The 19,069-nt window shown below is 39.6% G+C and overlaps 1 protein-coding gene across 7 annotated transcripts in view; it reads right to left on the minus strand.

The window, feature by feature from the left end:
- sbno2b (strawberry notch homolog 2b) overlaps positions 1–16,410 on the minus strand; it is a 63,093-nt gene extending 46,683 nt beyond the window's left edge. For 5 of the 7 annotated variants that reach the window (XM_058638647.1, XM_058638645.1, XM_058638643.1 and 2 more), the window contains exons 1-3: positions 16,252–16,410; positions 2,440–2,660; positions 734–822 (exon numbers count right to left, since the gene is read on the minus strand). In XM_058638647.1, the coding sequence (XP_058494630.1) occupies positions 734–822; positions 2,440–2,547 (197 nt within the window). In that variant the 5' untranslated portion in view covers positions 2,548–2,660; positions 16,252–16,410. Of the gene's footprint in view, positions 1–733; positions 823–2,439; positions 2,661–9,062; positions 9,084–15,560; positions 15,691–16,251 lie in introns of those variants that run through there. The other 2 variants (XM_058638641.1, XM_058638642.1) reach the window with 2 other exon arrangements.
- Positions 16,411–19,069: the final 2,659 nt, after the last annotated feature.

Genomic DNA, 19,069 nt, shown 5'->3' on the forward strand with positions numbered 1-19,069 from the left:
ATCAAGGCATAGCATTATTTTAGTGAAAAACTGTCTAAATGCGCAAAGGGCTACACGCAAGTCAACATCGGACTTGCTTTTTTGAATTAAATAAAACATTAGCATGCAGAATGGCATGGACATAACTCCACGGCTTGAGTTCGCTGCTCATTGAAAACAAATGCACTTGGCCAGGAGAGGAGAAGGGGGGAGGGGAGCATCAGCTGTGAATCTTTACAACAGTGAGGATACAGTGGTAGACAATGGATGGATGTTTACAATGGTGTCATTAAAACATGTACTCTGAAACTATAGGGGGAGCTCCGTAGAGGGGAAAAAGGCAAAAAAAGTGTTCAGACTTGCAAAGTTCCACTTTAATTTGTGCCCTACAGCAAGAGAAAGAAATGTATTTGTTTGTTGTGTCAGGTGTGGTGATCTCACATAATAATACATGAGTCTAAAATAAACACCACAGGCAGAACGGTTGTAAAACTACCACAACACAAACAGAAGAACTGGACAATTGTGTTGATCACACAAGTCCTGTGGGTATATATTGCACAGGCAGTTTACAGCCTTCAATCTAAAGGAGACCGTCTGTTCACTGAGCGTATTATTTGTTATTGAACTTTATCTTTAAGTCTCTCAGCTGTCATATGCACAAGTGCACAGTATATCACTTTTTTTTTTCAGCTTATATACCGCCAACATTAGCTAACGGAATTATACGACGTGGGAGTTTGTATTTACTTACTGGTTTCCAGATTGCATAGGGCAGTGTATGCTGTATCCAGGCTGCTGAGAAAAGGATCCCCAAGATCCAGAGGGCGCATATATTGAATTCTAAAACACACAAAATGAACACATGTCACACGTGGAAATACATAGCAATAGAAATACACTAAACATGAAAAACACAGGCTCTATATATAAACAACAAAAACTACAGCACAGAAAATATGTAGGCCACGGTGGGCGCCATCATCTCTCCACTGTGCAGTATTTTGAGAACAGTCCACACAACCATTTTTTTTTTTTTTTTTTTAAATCAACTAGTTGAGCCCTCTAAATCACTGTCACTGATGACATCACAGCTTACACTCAATCTTGAAAGCAATGGACTATCCACCCTATATCCACGGAGCCTCTACTGGACAAATGATGGAGCCAAAGTGGAAGCAGCAGAACACCATTTCTTTACCGTGGCCATACACAGGGGCAGCAGCAGCAGCTGTTCCTGCAATGCATGAGCATCCTGCAGTTTGTATTTCACCTGATGTGGAAACTAAAACCCAGGTTTGGTGATGTAGGACACTAATAAGGCTCTCCCTTGGTTCTATATCTGGCTCTGAATAAATAACATTGTGTTCCACCAATTTAAACAAAACGCAACTGACCTTGTTGCTGTGTATATACTGATACTACGCCTTGGAGCTTTTCAGATTGTTCATAGCTTCACCATCTGGAGTTAATAAAGTGACTAAATATGCTAGGGTAAATGTTAGCTGGAAGGATGACTTCTTTAGGTCGTCCTTCCATCTTGCAATGCACAGTAAATCAAACAGTGTTAAAGCAACACTCAAAACAATACATTTAATTATTCACATTTGTTATTATTTGGGAACTACAGACAGTGTTAAAGAGTCAATTTATCTCTTAGTGATAAAATTTGGTGTTCAATTGACACTTTTAGTGTTACTTTCATACTGTGTAGAAGAAGACAGGGGAATGACCACATCATCCCATTTTGAGGTGAAACAGGTGATGTTCCCACAAGTTAAAACTTTACAATCGCTCTCCAGTTACCATGGAAAACGCCAGCTCTGCGTCAAGGTGGATAGTGTCTGAGTACACTTTGTTTTGTTTCTTTGTTTCAGTGCACTTTAGCCACATTACAAAACATGTATGCTTGGAGGCCCCCAGAGAGGCAGATCCTTTTAGTTTTTACGTGCCTAGGCTCTCAGTCACTGGCATAGACACTCCAGGTCATTGGAGACTTTTTTTCTTTTTATAAAAAGGTACTTTAAATCAGACCTGAACCCAAAAGCACCACGAGGGCCAACAAATGTCTTGGAAAATAAGTGTATTGCAGTAATCCAAATAGCAGACACCTTATCTTAAACCTTTAGCACATTAACATATCTGCATGCCCGGACACCACTAGAAAGGAAAGACAAAATTTGGGTTAGACATCTCATTAATTGATTGGAAAATAATTAATTACCAGCTGTGCCGCGCAACAATACTACAAGTAGTATTCACTTTGTTTTTGTTGCTATCTCAGCCAGGTCTGATAGTTTTGATTGACCAAGTCCATTTTCAGATGAAGGGCACAGCATGAAAACAATGTAAAACATATTTCTGTTCATTAATAATACCAATAACTACAACAACATAAAACAACCAAAGCTATGCACTGGCGCTTTAAGTGTGTGGATGCAAATAAAAACAATTATATACCTCCATGTTAGGGGAGACGGCAGAGAACAGGCTGCTGTCCAGCTGAGGGCCCTCTGGATGCAGGTAGTTCTCCCCGTCCATGGCCAGCGCTGACGAGAGAGTGGGCATCAGACCACAGCTTTGCACATGACCACCAGCTGCCTTAGGCTACGCACAGTCTCACCCACGTGCTGGCTTTGTCCTAGATTGTACTTCTAACAAGGGTAAAAGCTCTCCATGACCTGTGGAAGACAGTGAAGATAGAAGGGAAAACTAATCATTAAGTGAAGTTCTTAATACCCTTTTTTTGTACAAACCTCATCAGTATAATATCAAAATAGTAAAAAAATACACAATAGCATGTAGAGAAGGCAATTAATGGCAAATGCTAGACATCAATGTAAGGAAAACTATAATGATTTTAAATAAATATGGTTTATTCCACTTCTTTTAAATGGCGCCCTATCTAAAACTTCAAACAGTCCACCTGCATGACTGTATTATTTAAAAAAAAAGCATTGAGTCCAAATAAGAGCTGTAACACTCACATACAGAAAGAAGATAGTACTTTATTTGGAACAGGTATTGTAGTATTAATTCTAAAAGGTGTAGTAAATCTTTAAACAAACAGTTAACACAAAACAAATCACGTCAGAGTTCTTCGAAAGCATAAGTCGGCAATAGAATATAATGTGTGACTTTTTAATCTTTACAGACTGACAGCCCTCATTAAGTGGCTGCCGTGTGACCTCACTGAAGTTTCCACATTAATTGGAGAACCAATTAAAACAACAGGAAGTTCACGACAGTGTGAAACATATGGGGTGTAAAAATGTTGAAACCCTAGACTTGAGGGTGTTACACTTCAGCAGCAAAATATAATATATTTTCACAACTTTAAAGCATAATCAGGTAGTTAACATACTACGCACTTACAAGGCCTTTTCTGTGTGCATGTGTTTTACAACTGAAGCAGTGGGTGTCCAATATAATGATAAGTTTGTCCAGACTTTCTAAGGCAGGAAGCTTCCTGCAATGCCAACAAGGTTCCCACTATAGTCTCTCTTCTCTATACATACAGTACATTTAGATATTACACATATTATATGAAAACAGGGATGAAGACATCACAATCACAGTAGTTTACATTTTCTTTAAACTTACATTACATCTCTTATCCCATTTAATGTCAAGTAGATACACTGACCTAAAATTGGGAAACTGGCCACAATGACCTCCTTTGTCCTGATTCAGTTTTTACACAGAGACAAAAAACCCTCTGAGTCAAAACCTGGCAGCTTGTACTTGTTCTGCTTCCTGGCTCATGGTAAGTTTTGTTAAAAATATAACTACCCAATGTGTATGAAGTCAGCTTTAGTTTACAATCACAGATTATAAATCAACAAAATTTTACAAAAAAATTAAAGCAACACTATTGATTTCCGTTTCTTTGAAATCACTTAATAATTGTCTCACAAAGCCCGTTTTGGAGATTAATCGATTAATTTAAATGTCCACAATGTACATGTGTGTAATGCCTTGACTGTTTCCTTGTTCCAAACTAATCAAACTATTACCTTCCTTCACCTTTTTTAATTCCTTCTTCCAGTTTGCCACCAGTATTGAACACAAGCCAGACGTATTCACAGGGGACAAAGCTAAGGTAATAAATCCTAATAGAGTACACAAAGGTCTAAATAAGAGGGCCTTTGTGTGTCTAGGAGTGTGCATGTGCGTATTACAGAGAGAGAGAGCAAGTAAGAGAGACCTGACCCAACATATTCACCACTCACATAGCCAACACACACAAAGGGAGGCCATTTTACCCTCAGGCTGCCAGTGTGATACTGTCCAGATAAGGGTGAAGTAAATGTGGGGAAGCCCAATGCAAAGAAGCAAAAGAATACGAGACATTTTCTCAATATGTACAGCCAGATTCAGGTCTTCAAGGGCCACATGAAAGCAGCTTAGCTCATGGTCGTCAGGGAGTGTGTATTGCACCCTTGTGAGGCTCCCTTTGGTACTGCAAAAAATGTTCTTGAAAGCAACTCTCTCCCAAGGACAAAGGTTTCCTAGAATCCAGTTCAATTTTAAAAATAACAAAGGCTAAATGCATGTATGTAGCTAAGATAAATGGGTTAAGCATGTATTATCTATACAAGTTAAAAACCACACTAACAGATCGCAGGTGTGTAAGTGGATAAGCAAGTGTAAGAAACTAAAATGAAACCTAACTTTGCTCATTTATTGTGTAATTCAGTAGAATTTTGTGGTTTTCTGTGACATTTATGATACTGAGCTTGTTGTCTCAAAAAGATAAAGATCAACATGTTTGTCATGATGATGTGACAGCAGTTCTTGGAATTAAGGGGTATTTGAAAAAGCTGAATAATTGCCCAAGAGTACAGTAGTAGTACTAGTAGTAGTAGTAGCAGCACATGTTTTACAAAGTAAATCTATCAATGAATGTTACAGTTCCTTGTTTTCCTGATTAGACTTCATAATGAATATACTGTTGTACTGCCCCATGTCATACTCCAGAATTGCATTACGATAAACACAATGTTTAGCAAGAGGCTGTTTTCTCCAGCATCTTCCCATAATGCCCTATCCATCATTCCCCCTACCACCCACAGCTTCCAGTACGATGCCGGTCACTGTTCCTTAGCAACAGAAAAATTTCTGTTTTCTGCTGTCCCCCGTTTCCTAACCCGACCCCCTCCCACTTCCCACTCATCCTAGTGAGCCACAGGATAATCGATTCTGATCATTGTAAGACGGGACCCAGATATCTCCTTCCAGTAAATCAGCATCACCCCGCTACTCCAAACCTCCACAGAGAGGAAGACGGGAGCAATGAAGAAAGCCTTCAGTGTAAAGGAGAGGCTTGGAGTTACGGTGGAAAGAAAACAAAAAATAAAGGATGAAGCAGAACCGCTGAGGCACAGTGGACACAAGGAGTTCATTCAACAAAAATCAGCAGGAACACATCAGTCTTTTTAGTATTATGCATGGCTATTTAAAACAACTACATGGATAATATCTGAATGTATCGCCTGTATCAGAGAGAGAGAGGGAGAGAGACTCTTTTGTAGCGTAATCTGTTAAATCTGCTAATTACTTCAAAGGTTACTGCTGGTTCTTGTGCAGCCTCCTTCCATATGTTCCGCTCTCTGGGTGGCCAACACAGCTCTGTGCAGGATTAGGCCATGTCATGTGCAGTAACTGTAGAATGTTTAAAAAAGCCCACTCACTATGCACTGAAGAAGCCAAATGCACAGAATTGCAAACACAGAGATGTAAATCTAAATCTTATTAATCCCCTTAGGGAAATTATTATTTCTCTGCATTTGACCCATCCTAGAATTAGGAGCAATGGGCAGCCATACTTGAGTTGCGCCTGGGGAAGGTGTACCTTGCCCAACCCTTTTGACCTGGTGGGGACTTGAACTGGCGACCGTCCAGTTACAAGCCCAGTTCCCATTCCACTTGGCCACGGGCTGCCATAAAGTTGAGGTAGAAACAACTTTTCCACATATATATGTGTGTGTGTGTATATATATATATATATATATATATGTGTGTGTGTGTGTGTGTGTGTGTATATATATATATATATATATATGTGTGTGTGTATATACTACCAAGTTTTGGACACACCTCATTCAAGGTGTGTCCAAATTTGACTGGTAGTGTATATCTCTTTCCTGGGCCGCTGGTTCATCTTGTCTGTGTGAGTCACCCTGTGTCTGTCAGCCAGACAGAGGTTAACAAGCAAAACGGCTCTGTCACTTCAAAAACACAAGATGCACAGTCCCTCACAGTTTGTTGGTTACAGCACCCAACAAGTGCTAGCTAGCAAACACATGAGGTGAAGTGAGGCTAAAATGCAGCCTTGGGTATTAAAGACTCCCTGGTTGTGAGCTGGTGGCCTTTACTGACTATTAGCTGCTGCCAGGGCACATGGGGATCATCCAGGGAAGTGTGACTTCCTTAAGCTGCTAAGTCACGATTAGGGATCACAAGGTGAACAAACGTGTGTGCCATCTTAGCCAAAAATAGACTGCTGATATACAATTCTAGATGAGGTTGATTGCGTAATAGAAGGGAATCCATTACATACAAGCACAAATTCACCCGAAAGACATTTAGGTCATAAATCTAGGTTCTGTCTCTGCCTTCCACACATCGCAGAAGGGGGTGGGGGCGTGTTGGCTATGAAGGTGTCCAGAGCCTACAACCTTGGGGCGAATGTCGTCATACCTAGAGCCTTGACACAGAGGGGCTTATTGAGTAAATTATGTGAAAATGAAAGATATATGACAATCTATACAATCCAATCCAGATAATATGCACCATAGCACGGTGACTGAGCTCCATGATGATGGCGTTGTTTTAATCCATGAAGGGGTAAAAACAAAACTTGAACAGAATGGAATGGTGTTAATCACTCCTTCTTGCATGCTGACCAGGGTTCAACAATCCAAGGTATACCTGCAAATTTCAGTGTGAACAAGGATTAAGCAACCTCTGCCAGGTATACAGGCAAATCTGTCTCCAAGTCAAAACACTCTGACTCATCCAGAAAGGGATGGGTTCAGAAGTCATCATCAATCAGCTTGCCAGAAATGAATTGAGGCCAACCAGAAATTCCTCTCAGTGTTCTCCCAAAACTCCTGCTAGATCTGAGTTCTTGCTTCTGTGAGTGCACAAGTCCTTGTGATCTACTCCATACAAATGACCCTGTGACCACAGTTTGTGGCTGCCTCCTCTGCAATGGAACATGGGCCAACTCAAACTCCACGCACCCACCCTCCTTTAGCATGCATGAGAAATTGGTCTGGAGGCTGGAGATAAAGGCATGTGATCGGTTGACCTTTGCCACGTATTGGCTACATATTATGGTTTACAAAGCCCTACAGCAGAAAACCAGGGTTACCTCTTTTAACCACATCCAAGTGTATTTATCAACATAGGTTTGCTTAACTATCATTAACCATAATCTAAAAACCCATGTGGCACATCTACAACAGTGGCATTTCAGTCGTTTTTCACTTCCATTTTGTCCAATGCAGAAATCTACACTGATGTTGCACTTACTGTATGCGTGACACTGCTTGAAACCATGTCAATGTGCCATATATAATAATTACATGTGTTGTTATACCTTTGTGTTAGTCAAAAGCTCTGTGAATAATGGACAGCAGTACTTGCTGAACAGGTCTAGTGCAAACATGACTGTTTTTTATGCAGCTGAATCTTCAGTCATTGCAGTGTATATGTGGATAGCCTGTGTAAGGAAATGCCAAGGGAAGAGGGAATGACAGACAAAAAAGGGGCCACCATTAGATGTGTTGTTTAAGCAATGCTATAATGACCATACATAATAATAATTTCACAATCATTTTACCAGATCAGGTCCATAAAATATGGGAGACAATATAGGGGACGAACTTACAGTCACATCATTCCAATCCAAATGCAAATGATCACAGAATCAGAATACTTTTATTATCCCGAAGGAAATTGTTTTCCAGAATTTGATAGACATAAAAACAACAAAGCTGGTGGTTGCCTGAGACTTTTGCACAGTACTGCATAGGTCTGATTTTTCTCTTTGTAGTTGTTTTGCACGTCTCTGCAGATATTTTAGGGCTCTTTGATTTAGTTTAGCATCTCTTTCTAGTTGTTTTGCTTCCCTTTGTCGTTGTCTCAAGTTTCTTTGTGGTCATTTTGCTTCTTCTCATGTTCAAGAGGCCATACGGCAAGAATCCATCCATGAAAAGAACACAGCTACTAATTTATAATATTTGCATATACTGTAACCGTGCAGGAATGTAAATCTATTGGCACGTGTCTCTCTGCTGAAGTAGCATTCCTTTGTTTTTTTTATTCCTAACAATCAGACGAATGATTATTGTTTAATATAACGCACAACACTTACTCATCACCAGTCAGAGTATACAACATCACCAGTAATCATGTTAGAAATAATTAGGGTTCAGCTGCTTCACACCAGAGCAGCAAGGGGGCTGTTAGTTGGTTATGATTGTCCCAGCCTGGCTGGATTCATTAGTTACCGTGATGAAATATTCATAAAAGGAACAAGTTACTTCGCTGGAAAAGACAAGGCTGTGTCATTCAAAACAAGCTACATTATTAATCACCAACTTTTTCGACACAAAAACATATACATGCATTGGTGTATACATTCACAAACATATACATGCATGCAAAATGCATACCCATAAGCACAAATGTATGAAAAGGCAAATACATTAGCTCCCGGTCTATTCCTGTTCCCCACAAACAGAATTTCTATTCAGTCTTTTTCAATCCATTTCAGGCTAAATCTCCCAGTAAACTGGATAAGATGATGGCTAGAGAATAAAGATTGAATCACTGTGTAACTAAATCTATTGTTTTATCACAAAATGAGACATGGAAACAAGAGTCTTAAGAGACTGTTACTTCACCCACTCAAATATTTATCAAAGAGGCTCTGAACTGCAGCAGACAAGAACAAAATGAACAATCATTTGGTCCAACTGAAAGGCACGGACAGTTCAAAGACATAAAAAAAACAATTAATCTTCATTAGATTATCATCATTACACTCCAAGTGGTTATTCAGCACCATTTACCTTGATGATGAGTATCTTTGGGCCAACAAACACCAGCTGAATGGGACATTAAATCATTTGTCCATAAATGGAGAACTTAAATGAGCTCTTGTGGCTCAGGAGATGGCCATATTGTGATAATTAAAAAAATGAGAGAGAGAAAGAGCCAAGGAGCAAAGACAGGTGACAGCAGCAAGGACAGTGACAATAATGACTACAACGGAGCGGTATAAAGAGCAGAGAATAAGAAAAAGATTACTGACTCCAGTTTACGGTGGTTTGATGACACTCATTTGGAACCAAATCCCTCTATTTCTACTGCCAACACCAGCACCCACCAGAAATAGATCAAAGCTCACTAGATCAAAGAGAGAACGATCCACTTAGCTGCCTCTTTGCCCCCATTTTCGTACGTCATCTAATTTGCTCAGAAAAGAGGGATGATGACACATGCCAGCTGTGAGCAGCTCTCTACCCTATATTAGTCTGGATTGACTAGATAGGTAAACAGCTGGCCTCACTCACACATTTTGATATTTAAATAAAAGTTTCTGCATGAGTTTCTGTATATTCATCCACCATAATAATATAGTGCACTTATTTGGGCTGTGAGATGCTCTAAAGGTGGAGTGTCATCCTCTGCCTTCCTGTCACCCTCCTACTACATATTCTCAGGTTTATTTGAAATTCACTCAGTTACATTACTTACTTCCTCTTTCTATCACTCTGTTTCTTTCTAGTAATAGCCGCCTGTTTTTTTCTATTTCCATTAATAAACATGTCTTGCCACGTGTAGGTCCCACTATGCATCTCCATGGTAAATGGTATATGGTCTGTATTTCTAAAGCAATTTTTCTAGTCTTGATGACCATTTAAAGCTGTTTTACGCAGGTTTTTGCCATTCACACATTCATACAGCACATTTATGTGCAGCAGTATGAATCACAAACCTTTGATACCCCTTCACATGCTGCTGGGAAGGAGCAACATGGGATTAAGTATCTTGCTCAAGGACACGTCATCATGTAGATAACTGGAGGCAGGAATTTAACCCACAACCTTTGAGTTGAAAAAGGACTCACTCTACCACTGAACTACTCTGCCCCTTGTGCTGCTCAAATCTCAACAGTGCTCCATGTCCCCATTTAACAATTTTATTCACTCTGCTCTCTCCCTTCCTCATGCAAGAACACACTGCATTGGCTGTTACCTCTCACCCAGTCTGACCCTCATCTGAATTCTGCTGCTGATTGGAGGCAGCTGGTTGCTTGCTTCTGAATCCCCACCCCTGATAAAAGTCTCTCAGTCGTGGTTATTCAGAGACAAGTGATAACACCAGGCACAAGCTATCAGGTACACATTTCAGAAACAACCAACGAAGTACAGAGAAGCAAAATCTGGACTACCGACATGGAGTGCAATGCACAATACAAAAACACTAATTAATATGAATGCAAGTCCAGTTGACCATGTAACAGCCTACTTAAGGTAATCTATACTGGGAACTGGAGCAAACCTGCATCTCAGTATTGAAGTAGCCTGTGATACTTCTAATTCTAGTATAAAATCACCAGTAATACTAATGTCGCCCTGTGTAAACCCAGGACTGAAATTCTGTGAGTTACGTTGCCAGCAGAGGTTCAGTTTTCTGTACTCTGCCCCTTCTACTGTTCAAATCTAGACAGTGCTCTATTCCTCCCAGACTGACCTCACTTCTCTGGCAGGCGTGAGAATATTGCAGCACATGCACAGCGTCGGGGAGACTGTCTATGTCTGTCTGTGCCACTTTGCTATGCAAGGTTCAGTTCAGTTCATCTGCAGGCTTGAGCAAAGGGCCAGCTGACTGATGGTATCAAGTGAGACTGGTATCGTATTCTTGAACAATTACACCACTGCTTGTCAGTAAACACACAAAAACAATGGATAATAGCATCCCTTGAAGCTATAACACTTTTGTAAGTAATTGTGAGTAATTGTGTAACATCAATAGAAATACAATATAATTTGCATTTATATTGTTCCCCTACATACCATGCTTTCACAGTATTATACATTATATTCTTGGCCACCTGGACATGGTTGTCATGGAAAAATGACAACACAATTTATGGCACAAAGGAAGTGCATTATTCCATTTCAAACACAATAACAATGGCCTTCATCCAGTATCTTATGTGTTTTCCTAGCAGGAGTGCTGGATAACAGGTCAACTCAGAATTGCCTAATATTAGGCCCTCACACCAAGCAGGGACTAAAGGTGACCAGTGATAACATAGCCATGGTCAGAGTTTCACTTTAACTGCCTCTATCTTTGACTTTGTTGTTGTTACAGTAAAGGCTTTGCTCAACATGTGTGGTCAATGAGTGGGCTGTGTAGAGATGGCATTGTTTTTAAAAAAAGGTTCACCACATTCACCTTTCAGTTCAGAAACACCCACATTAGAAAGAAATCACTTAAGTTCTGTTCCCCTCTGATCATAACTGCGAGGAGTTGTGCACCAATATGGCAAAAGAAAAAAAGTTTTGCAGAAAGTCTGAGTTGCACTAGTGATTTCTCCCCTAAATTGAAATGAAACGAGTGGAGTTACTAAAATAATCATCAAAAGGCTAAATAAAGGGAAGGAGAATAGTGAATATTCCTTGTAATCAGAGACAGGAAATAAAACAGTTCCCCTTTCCAATCAAACCTTCACACGTAATCCCAGTCACATGGCAGCAGCACACATCTGAAATTCTCATCTTGTGTAAAAATAACACAACTTTGTGGGTCCTCGTGTCTGCTATGAGAGACTGAGGCAAACAACACACACACAACTACCTTCAAATAACTGTTTGTATTTTCCTTCCACACAGGTCAGGCTTGAAATGTAAGCTGATAACTGAAACAATGAGACACAGTATTCAGACAGCCATCAATGCAGACACATGCTTCTCTTACGTTTCCTTCCTGGATGAGAGTCATTTGTAAGATCAGTGCTTACTTTTCTCACAACGATGTTGACACACTTCTTCCACAAAAATCCATAAGATAACAAGGTGAGGAATGCCAGAGAGTGGCACGCTTGCCTGCATTTCACTCGTCTTGTACAAAGCTGTAATGGCTCCTATGTGGCTTAGGAAACATCCACAGTGCCTTCAGGTCTGGATACTCACTGCGACATGAGATACTCATAAAGGACTGGTTAGTTTCTTGTCACAGTATAGACGTTAACATCATGGTCTCATGCCCTGTCTCTTTCTCACGCTCTCTCGCCCTCATTTGTTCATTCTCTCTCTCTCTCTCTTCTGATGAAACATACATGTTATGTTTAATACATAAACTATTATCAAATGAGGGCCAGGGTCTGGGAACGCAGGAACTGAATCAAATGCATTACCTAGAACCCCTCCTCCACTCCACATTTTTTCACTCTCACTCTAATCAGCCCACAGGCCATAAATGAGATTTATAACTGGCACCAATCGGAGAGGGGAGAAAAAAAGGGCTAGCAAATGCAAGGGGTGAGAGACAGAGAGGGAGAACGAAGGCCAGAGAACAAGGGGCATGAGTGATGGTTGGGTCACAGCTGTTTGAGGTCACACTATCAGGGAATTTGTCAAAAACTCAACAGTCAACTCAACATCTCAAACAAAGATGAGCATGACACTCAGTGATAAATATTATTGTTATTTAAATGCAATGAAAAACATTTATGATAGTCTAAGAGCATATTTCTTTTCAACGTGAACTAACTGACTTGCTTATCTTGCTCTATATGGAACACCCCCTGTGTATCATTCTTTAGCTTTAAATACAGAAATAACAGATCCAGTGTGTCTCGTGTCCCCAGTCCCTGCAGGGCAGACTGCCATCACATGTGTCAGATCACATACGGCAGAGTGAAAAATTAGAAGGGGCAGGGGGGGGTCCAGGGCAGCACAAACACGCAACTTAATGTTCACACATATGCACAAAAAACCAGGGGATGGTTCAGAGCTCACCATTTTTGCTCTAAATTCATTGATATGAGGCAGACATCAATGCCCAAAACTGATTATGGCATACAAGTCTGTCTGTCCAAATGCAGCTGTGAAAAATGTACATATTGTACAAACAAACTCCCAGGGAAAATAAAAAGATTGTTACACAGCAATCTGAAAGCAAATTTACTACTCACAGGGATGCCTTTGTGAATAGCTGTGAACTAAACTTCATCACTAAAGGTTGTAGAAAGATGTAACAAAAAGGAGTTCTAGTTTTAAATCCATTTAAACAGCTTCTTCCTCGCTATTAAAGTCTACTGGCTCTGTAGAGGAATTTGACAGCAAGTTACTCCAAGGTCACTGACCACATAGCCAAGTTAAGGCCACTCAACTAAAAATCTGACTATAGCTTATCATTCACTTTAAAGTCACCAAATAGTTTCCATCAACTAGGAGGAAATGACATAATTAGAAAAATAGCCAGCCACCATGGCAACCAACTATGTCAAGGCTTGCACAGGGCTTAACTAGCCTTTGCTGCAGGCAACAGACGATCTGGAAACTAAAGAGTGAAAATTGCAGGAAAGGAAGGGGGGTTACAGCCTTTTAAGGGCTATTTTCATTTCCATCCTAGTCCTGTTTTCTGAATAACTACAAAAAAAAAACACATACTAGTATATGTATGTTATATGTTATACACACACACCAATTATTCACAATACGAAAACTGGTAAGTGAACCTGATGTTGTGGCAGACTGAGGTATATCATCCATATGCTTTGAATGAAGTTACTTAAAAACTATTTTTACCCATTGCTTAACAGCTTCGCCTAGTCAACAAAAAAAACAACCACATTAGGGGTAGTTACCAGTTTGACTGATTGACAGATTGGAGTATAATGCATATCAAGTTAGTATTTAAGGCCCATTATGTTAATTTTTATCAAAATACATGAGCTACTAAATTCAAGATAACGCCAATGATGTGTTTGCCTTTATAAAACACACTATGGTTGTAAAGTGACAGTCCATTAATTTGGGAAAACAAAGGATACATTTTTTTCATGGGAACACCTTCCATTCATACGACCACCCATGCTAATCTCTAATTTGAGGAAAATATATGGGAGTGCATGCATGTAAACTCACTCTGCACTTTACTAGGTACACCTTTACAACTGCTTGTTAAATCTAGTCAGCCAATTACATGGCAGCAACTTGATACATTAAGGCATTTAGACATGGTCAAAAACCAACTGAGCATCAGAAGCGACAAGAAGTTTTATTTCAGTGACTTTGAAATCACCAACATAGGACAATTGAATATTTGAAAGTTGTCTTGATGAATGATGTTTAAATGGTAGTGAAAATTTGGTATAAACAACATTTAAGCATGGATCCATCCTGCCTTCAGTGCCTTGTATCAAATGTTCAGAGTGGTGGCGCTGCAATGGTGTGGGGAATATTTTCTTGGCACACTTTGGGCCTCAGCACCAAATGAGCATCCTTTAAATGCCACAATTGAGTACTGCTGCTAACCATGTCCATCTCTTTATGACCACTGTATGCCCATCTTCTAATGGCTACTTCCAGCAGGATAGTGCACCATATAAGAAATCATCTCAGACGGGTTTCTTAAAGCGCATAATTGAGCTAAAATGGACTTAACTGCCGCCAGATCTGGAATCTATGCCATGTAATATTAAAGGTCCCTTTTCTGAAACATGTCAGGGAACTACGGTGGCCTTCGCATACCAGAAATGTTGCTTTACTTCATTTGTGGAACGCATGCTAGTATTTGCCTGATTGTGCTGCTGTAAAGACAAGGCAGCACAAGATGGCGTCTTCCATAAAACAAGGCCCCTGTATAAAGTACATACAAAAGACTTATTCTGGGGCCACAAAAACAAATGACAATAATGTTAAAGCGATTGTACACATACATAAGTACGCTTATGGGTAGTATAGTCATTTTCTGCTAAAACAGTCTCTCAAATGTTACACACTGGACCTTTATGGCTGTTATGAAGGCAAGGGGGGTCCAAATAGCAAGGAGTACCATTGGCCAATGAGTGTATTACACATCGCACTCGAGTTACCCAACAATACACAAGTGTGGGCGCTGATCAACAAAGTGTAATATAAAGAATGTATATACACATACGACTTTGATTTTCATTAGCTTGCCCCGCCTCGTTTATAAAGGCGATTATGATATAAGATAAACAAACCGGGCGCTCAGACTCTCAGTACTGTGGGAGCTTCAGTAATGTTCAACAAAGTCAGATATACCTTGAGATAACAAGGCAGCGGTGCCGTTCCTCGATTTCGGCTAACATTAGCTGATATTTCATGTTCAAAAATGTAAATGTATGTCATTTGGACTTTGGAAACACAAACACAAGCTTACCGAGCCTGAATGTGTGCAAGAAGCTACAGAAAACATCGGTCTCAGAGTCCGCACAGCACAAAGGAAAGCAGCCGAAGCTTTACGTTACAGTAGCAACTACTGTTAGCTTTTGCCGAACGGCATACGGTACATTTAACAAGCGTTACCCGTCAGACGATCGTTGGTTGTAAAGCATCTCTCATTTGTCCAGCTCACCATCGGTCTAATCACAGACGGCGAAATGTATCGAGATCGCCGATCTGTTCGCAAATACCGGGCGTACTTTTACCGAAGCTAACCGTGCTAGCTAGGCTAGCGTAGCTAACTGGGTATGTTCGTTTTGTATATTGTCTACGAAGATTAATGGGATGGCATTACAGTTTAGTAAGCACTAGAAAATGTTAATCCTGGATAAATGCTTGACCGTGTGGTGAGAATTGTAGTTCGTGTAGCTAACACGTAAAGTAATATGGTTTTGTTTTTTCAAAGAAGCATAACCATTGATTTTAAAGATATATGTTACGTGCTGGTTATCAACGCAAGCGCTTATTACCTAGTAACATGCTAGCGTAGTTAGCCGTTGGCTTTCTTAACGCCGATGCAGTACTTGCTCGAAGAAAACCACGACATTTTCTATTCATTAATGTTATTCTCATGGGTTTTAATGTCGTTCAAAGTTTTCAGATAACGTCTCATTCCGATAACGCTTAACTCGACAGCGGCCGCCAGAGAAGCGGCGTAGCCCGTCGTAAAAAACGTGCGCGCCTAGGAGAGGCTGCCCAGAACGCATCTTGTTTCAAGGCAACTGCCGATGCGTCGCTCGCCTTTTACAACAATATCCTCGAAGCACACACTTACCGTTGATGCGTGACTTATTCTCAACCCAAGCCCCGACCACACGGGCAGTTTTTGAACGAGGGCTCGCGTCAAACAAACGAATTTTGGGAATTTTATCCAACTTATTCTTCTTAGTAGTTTTCTCCACTTCCTGATTGAGACGCTGCCATTTTGAATAGCGAAAAAATGTTTCCGCCGCTGTCGTCACGCGCAGTGCCGCTTGTTGATCGCGAGCAGAAAAGAGCCAGTCCATAATAGTTCATCATAGTCATGTTTGGTTCACCTGAGCCACTGTTCCAGGATAGAGCTGTGGGTGTTTCATAAGACTTAATAAATACATGCTGACAGTCCTTTGACCAACACAGTAGTAGTAATGACGATAATAATAACAATAATAATAATATAACAACCGGATAATAGCAACATCATGTCATCTCTACATTATGAAACAACTTTAATATTGATCATTACAATTTCCATGTGCAGTATTCATTCTTTTATTATTGCACTTTTTTTCCCCCCACTGTTGTACATATTATATTTTATGTTTACATTACATTTTACATTTATAATTTTATATAATTTTTTTTTGGTATTGTATTGCTGCTATGTTAAAACAATTTCCCCTTGGGGATGAATAAAGTATTTCTATTCTATTCTATTCTATTCTCTTAGGTAAAGAGAATTTGTAAATATCAAGTTGAATGGATGGAAATTAAGGACAAATAAGTAGATCTTAATTGTCAATGGTTTAGTCAGCTCTATATTTTAAACGTATTGCTTGATTATAGTTTGTAGTTTTTAAACCATCCATTAGGCTATAATTTTCTTTATTCTTTGAGAATTATAGTGAGTTTAGTAAAATGAGTTTAGTCTGGTTTACTATATGATTTCTTGTTACATAATGCTATACAGCCTTGTGCAAATGTACACGATACAAATGAAGAAGTAAATTCAACCAGTAAATTGGGATTTATTTTAGAAATGACTCAATTATTTCATCCACATCATTCTGAGCAATAATTCGCTGTATCTTTATAGAACACCTAAGGCTGTGACAGTTGAATGTCTATTTGTTTTTGCCTGTGGTTTGTTTCAGTGAATTATTTAAGATGAAAGTGTTGGGCTGTAACTGTAGTGTGAAGAATATCCTCAGAGGGCTGTCATGAAAACCAGGTATTCAGGGTAAGAGAGATATGACGGATGAGAGGGAAATCCTTTCATCAGGTTTTGCAGTTGTTTTCTCACTTCAAACTTAAACAGACCAGTGCAGGCCTAAATTTAGCTCCCAGTATACTCAAAGCACTACCACTGCTTCTAAGACATGCAGCACAGATCCTATTTCTAGTAATAAGCCACTGAAAATAATGTTGACACATATGGTCAAAACCAGAGATAATTTGCCAGAAGACGAATTGCATGGCTGCATTTTAAAGATAAAAAATATGTAAACATGATTAAAAACCTTTGGGCTAAACACACACATACATATTTATACGTATATTCTCATATTGCATGCATATCCCCTTTTTTTCTTTAATGGAGGACATGATCTGTGAAGGACAGGCATTGTATGAGTACATCTTAAATGAGTATTTCATTTAAGATGTTAAATGGAACATGTTTGCATCTATTTCCCTGCAGGTTGTTGTCTCATTTTTGGCGTCCATCTATTTGTTCTACATTATTGACCGACCGACCGCTGGAAGAGCTCCAGTTGTTTCCAGCAAACACAAACTGCATCCGCCTTCCTGGTATTACAGTCCCCTCTTTTCCCAACAAAGGAGGGTTGTGGGAAGCAAAGGGCGGTGTGTGTGTATGTGGGTGTAACGTGTGTGTATGTGGGTGTGTTTGTAGTCAAGGTAGTATTCATGAGAGATGCTGGCAGGCCTTGTGACTTTTTGATTTTGTATTGTCCAACGTCAGCAAGGTAGAAGTTGATGAAACAGGATGTAGGACAAATGCACCACACCACATCTTAGCTGCGTAATGCATGTTCGCTCATCACTGAGGACACTTTCATTGCTATTGATTGTCAGCAGCTTCACTGTGTCAGGATTGGTTCAACACAATAATATTTTTGAAATGGAAAACAATTATATATCAAAACTATATGCATTTCCTAGCCTTTTGTTTATAGCAGTAGGGTGTCTGCCCTTTGAGTTTGAATTTGGCGCACCCTACTGGAATCATTCTGCACTTTTAATTAACCAATGACTATTTGAACAAAATAGAGCAAAGTTGAGAGAAATTCAAGGAGGTTACACACAGTACGCGAGGTGTAGAAAAAAAGGCATGTTAAGGACACATTCTTTGCACACACAAGGACAATGTTAGTTGCAAGAAATTAAGCAAGCTTTTGATTTTGGGCCTTTTGGACATACTGAAATCCAAAGACATCTTTTGATATGAGAACATTTTCAGATCTTTAAGGCTGAGACCAGTGAATCCGAGGGAGAAATAAATAAATAAATAAAAAAATAAAAAAACAAGCGCTAAGACATCAGATCAGACCTCAGATCCTAAGCCCCCTAAAGATGTGAAAGAATATTCAAATATATCAAATATCATCCACATATGAAATACTGTAGACGTATGACATACATGTATAAAGAAGATATGAATACTGTTTTTGTACAGTAGCCTACTGTGCAAAAGCCACCATTACATTTGTTGTTTTTGCATTGCAATAATGACCATACAGTGTCATTATTTCACAATCACTTCATTGGAACAAAGGAAACTGTAAGCAGTTTCAAAATTAAAACCAAACCCCCCCCAACATATTGGACAGGTTAAAAGGTCTTTAGTGTGACCTGTACCACATATGTGAACAACA

The sequence above is a fragment of the Solea solea genome, chromosome 9, assembly GCF_958295425.1.
Source record: "Solea solea chromosome 9, fSolSol10.1, whole genome shotgun sequence".
Lineage (NCBI taxonomy): Eukaryota > Metazoa > Chordata > Actinopteri > Pleuronectiformes > Soleidae > Solea > Solea solea.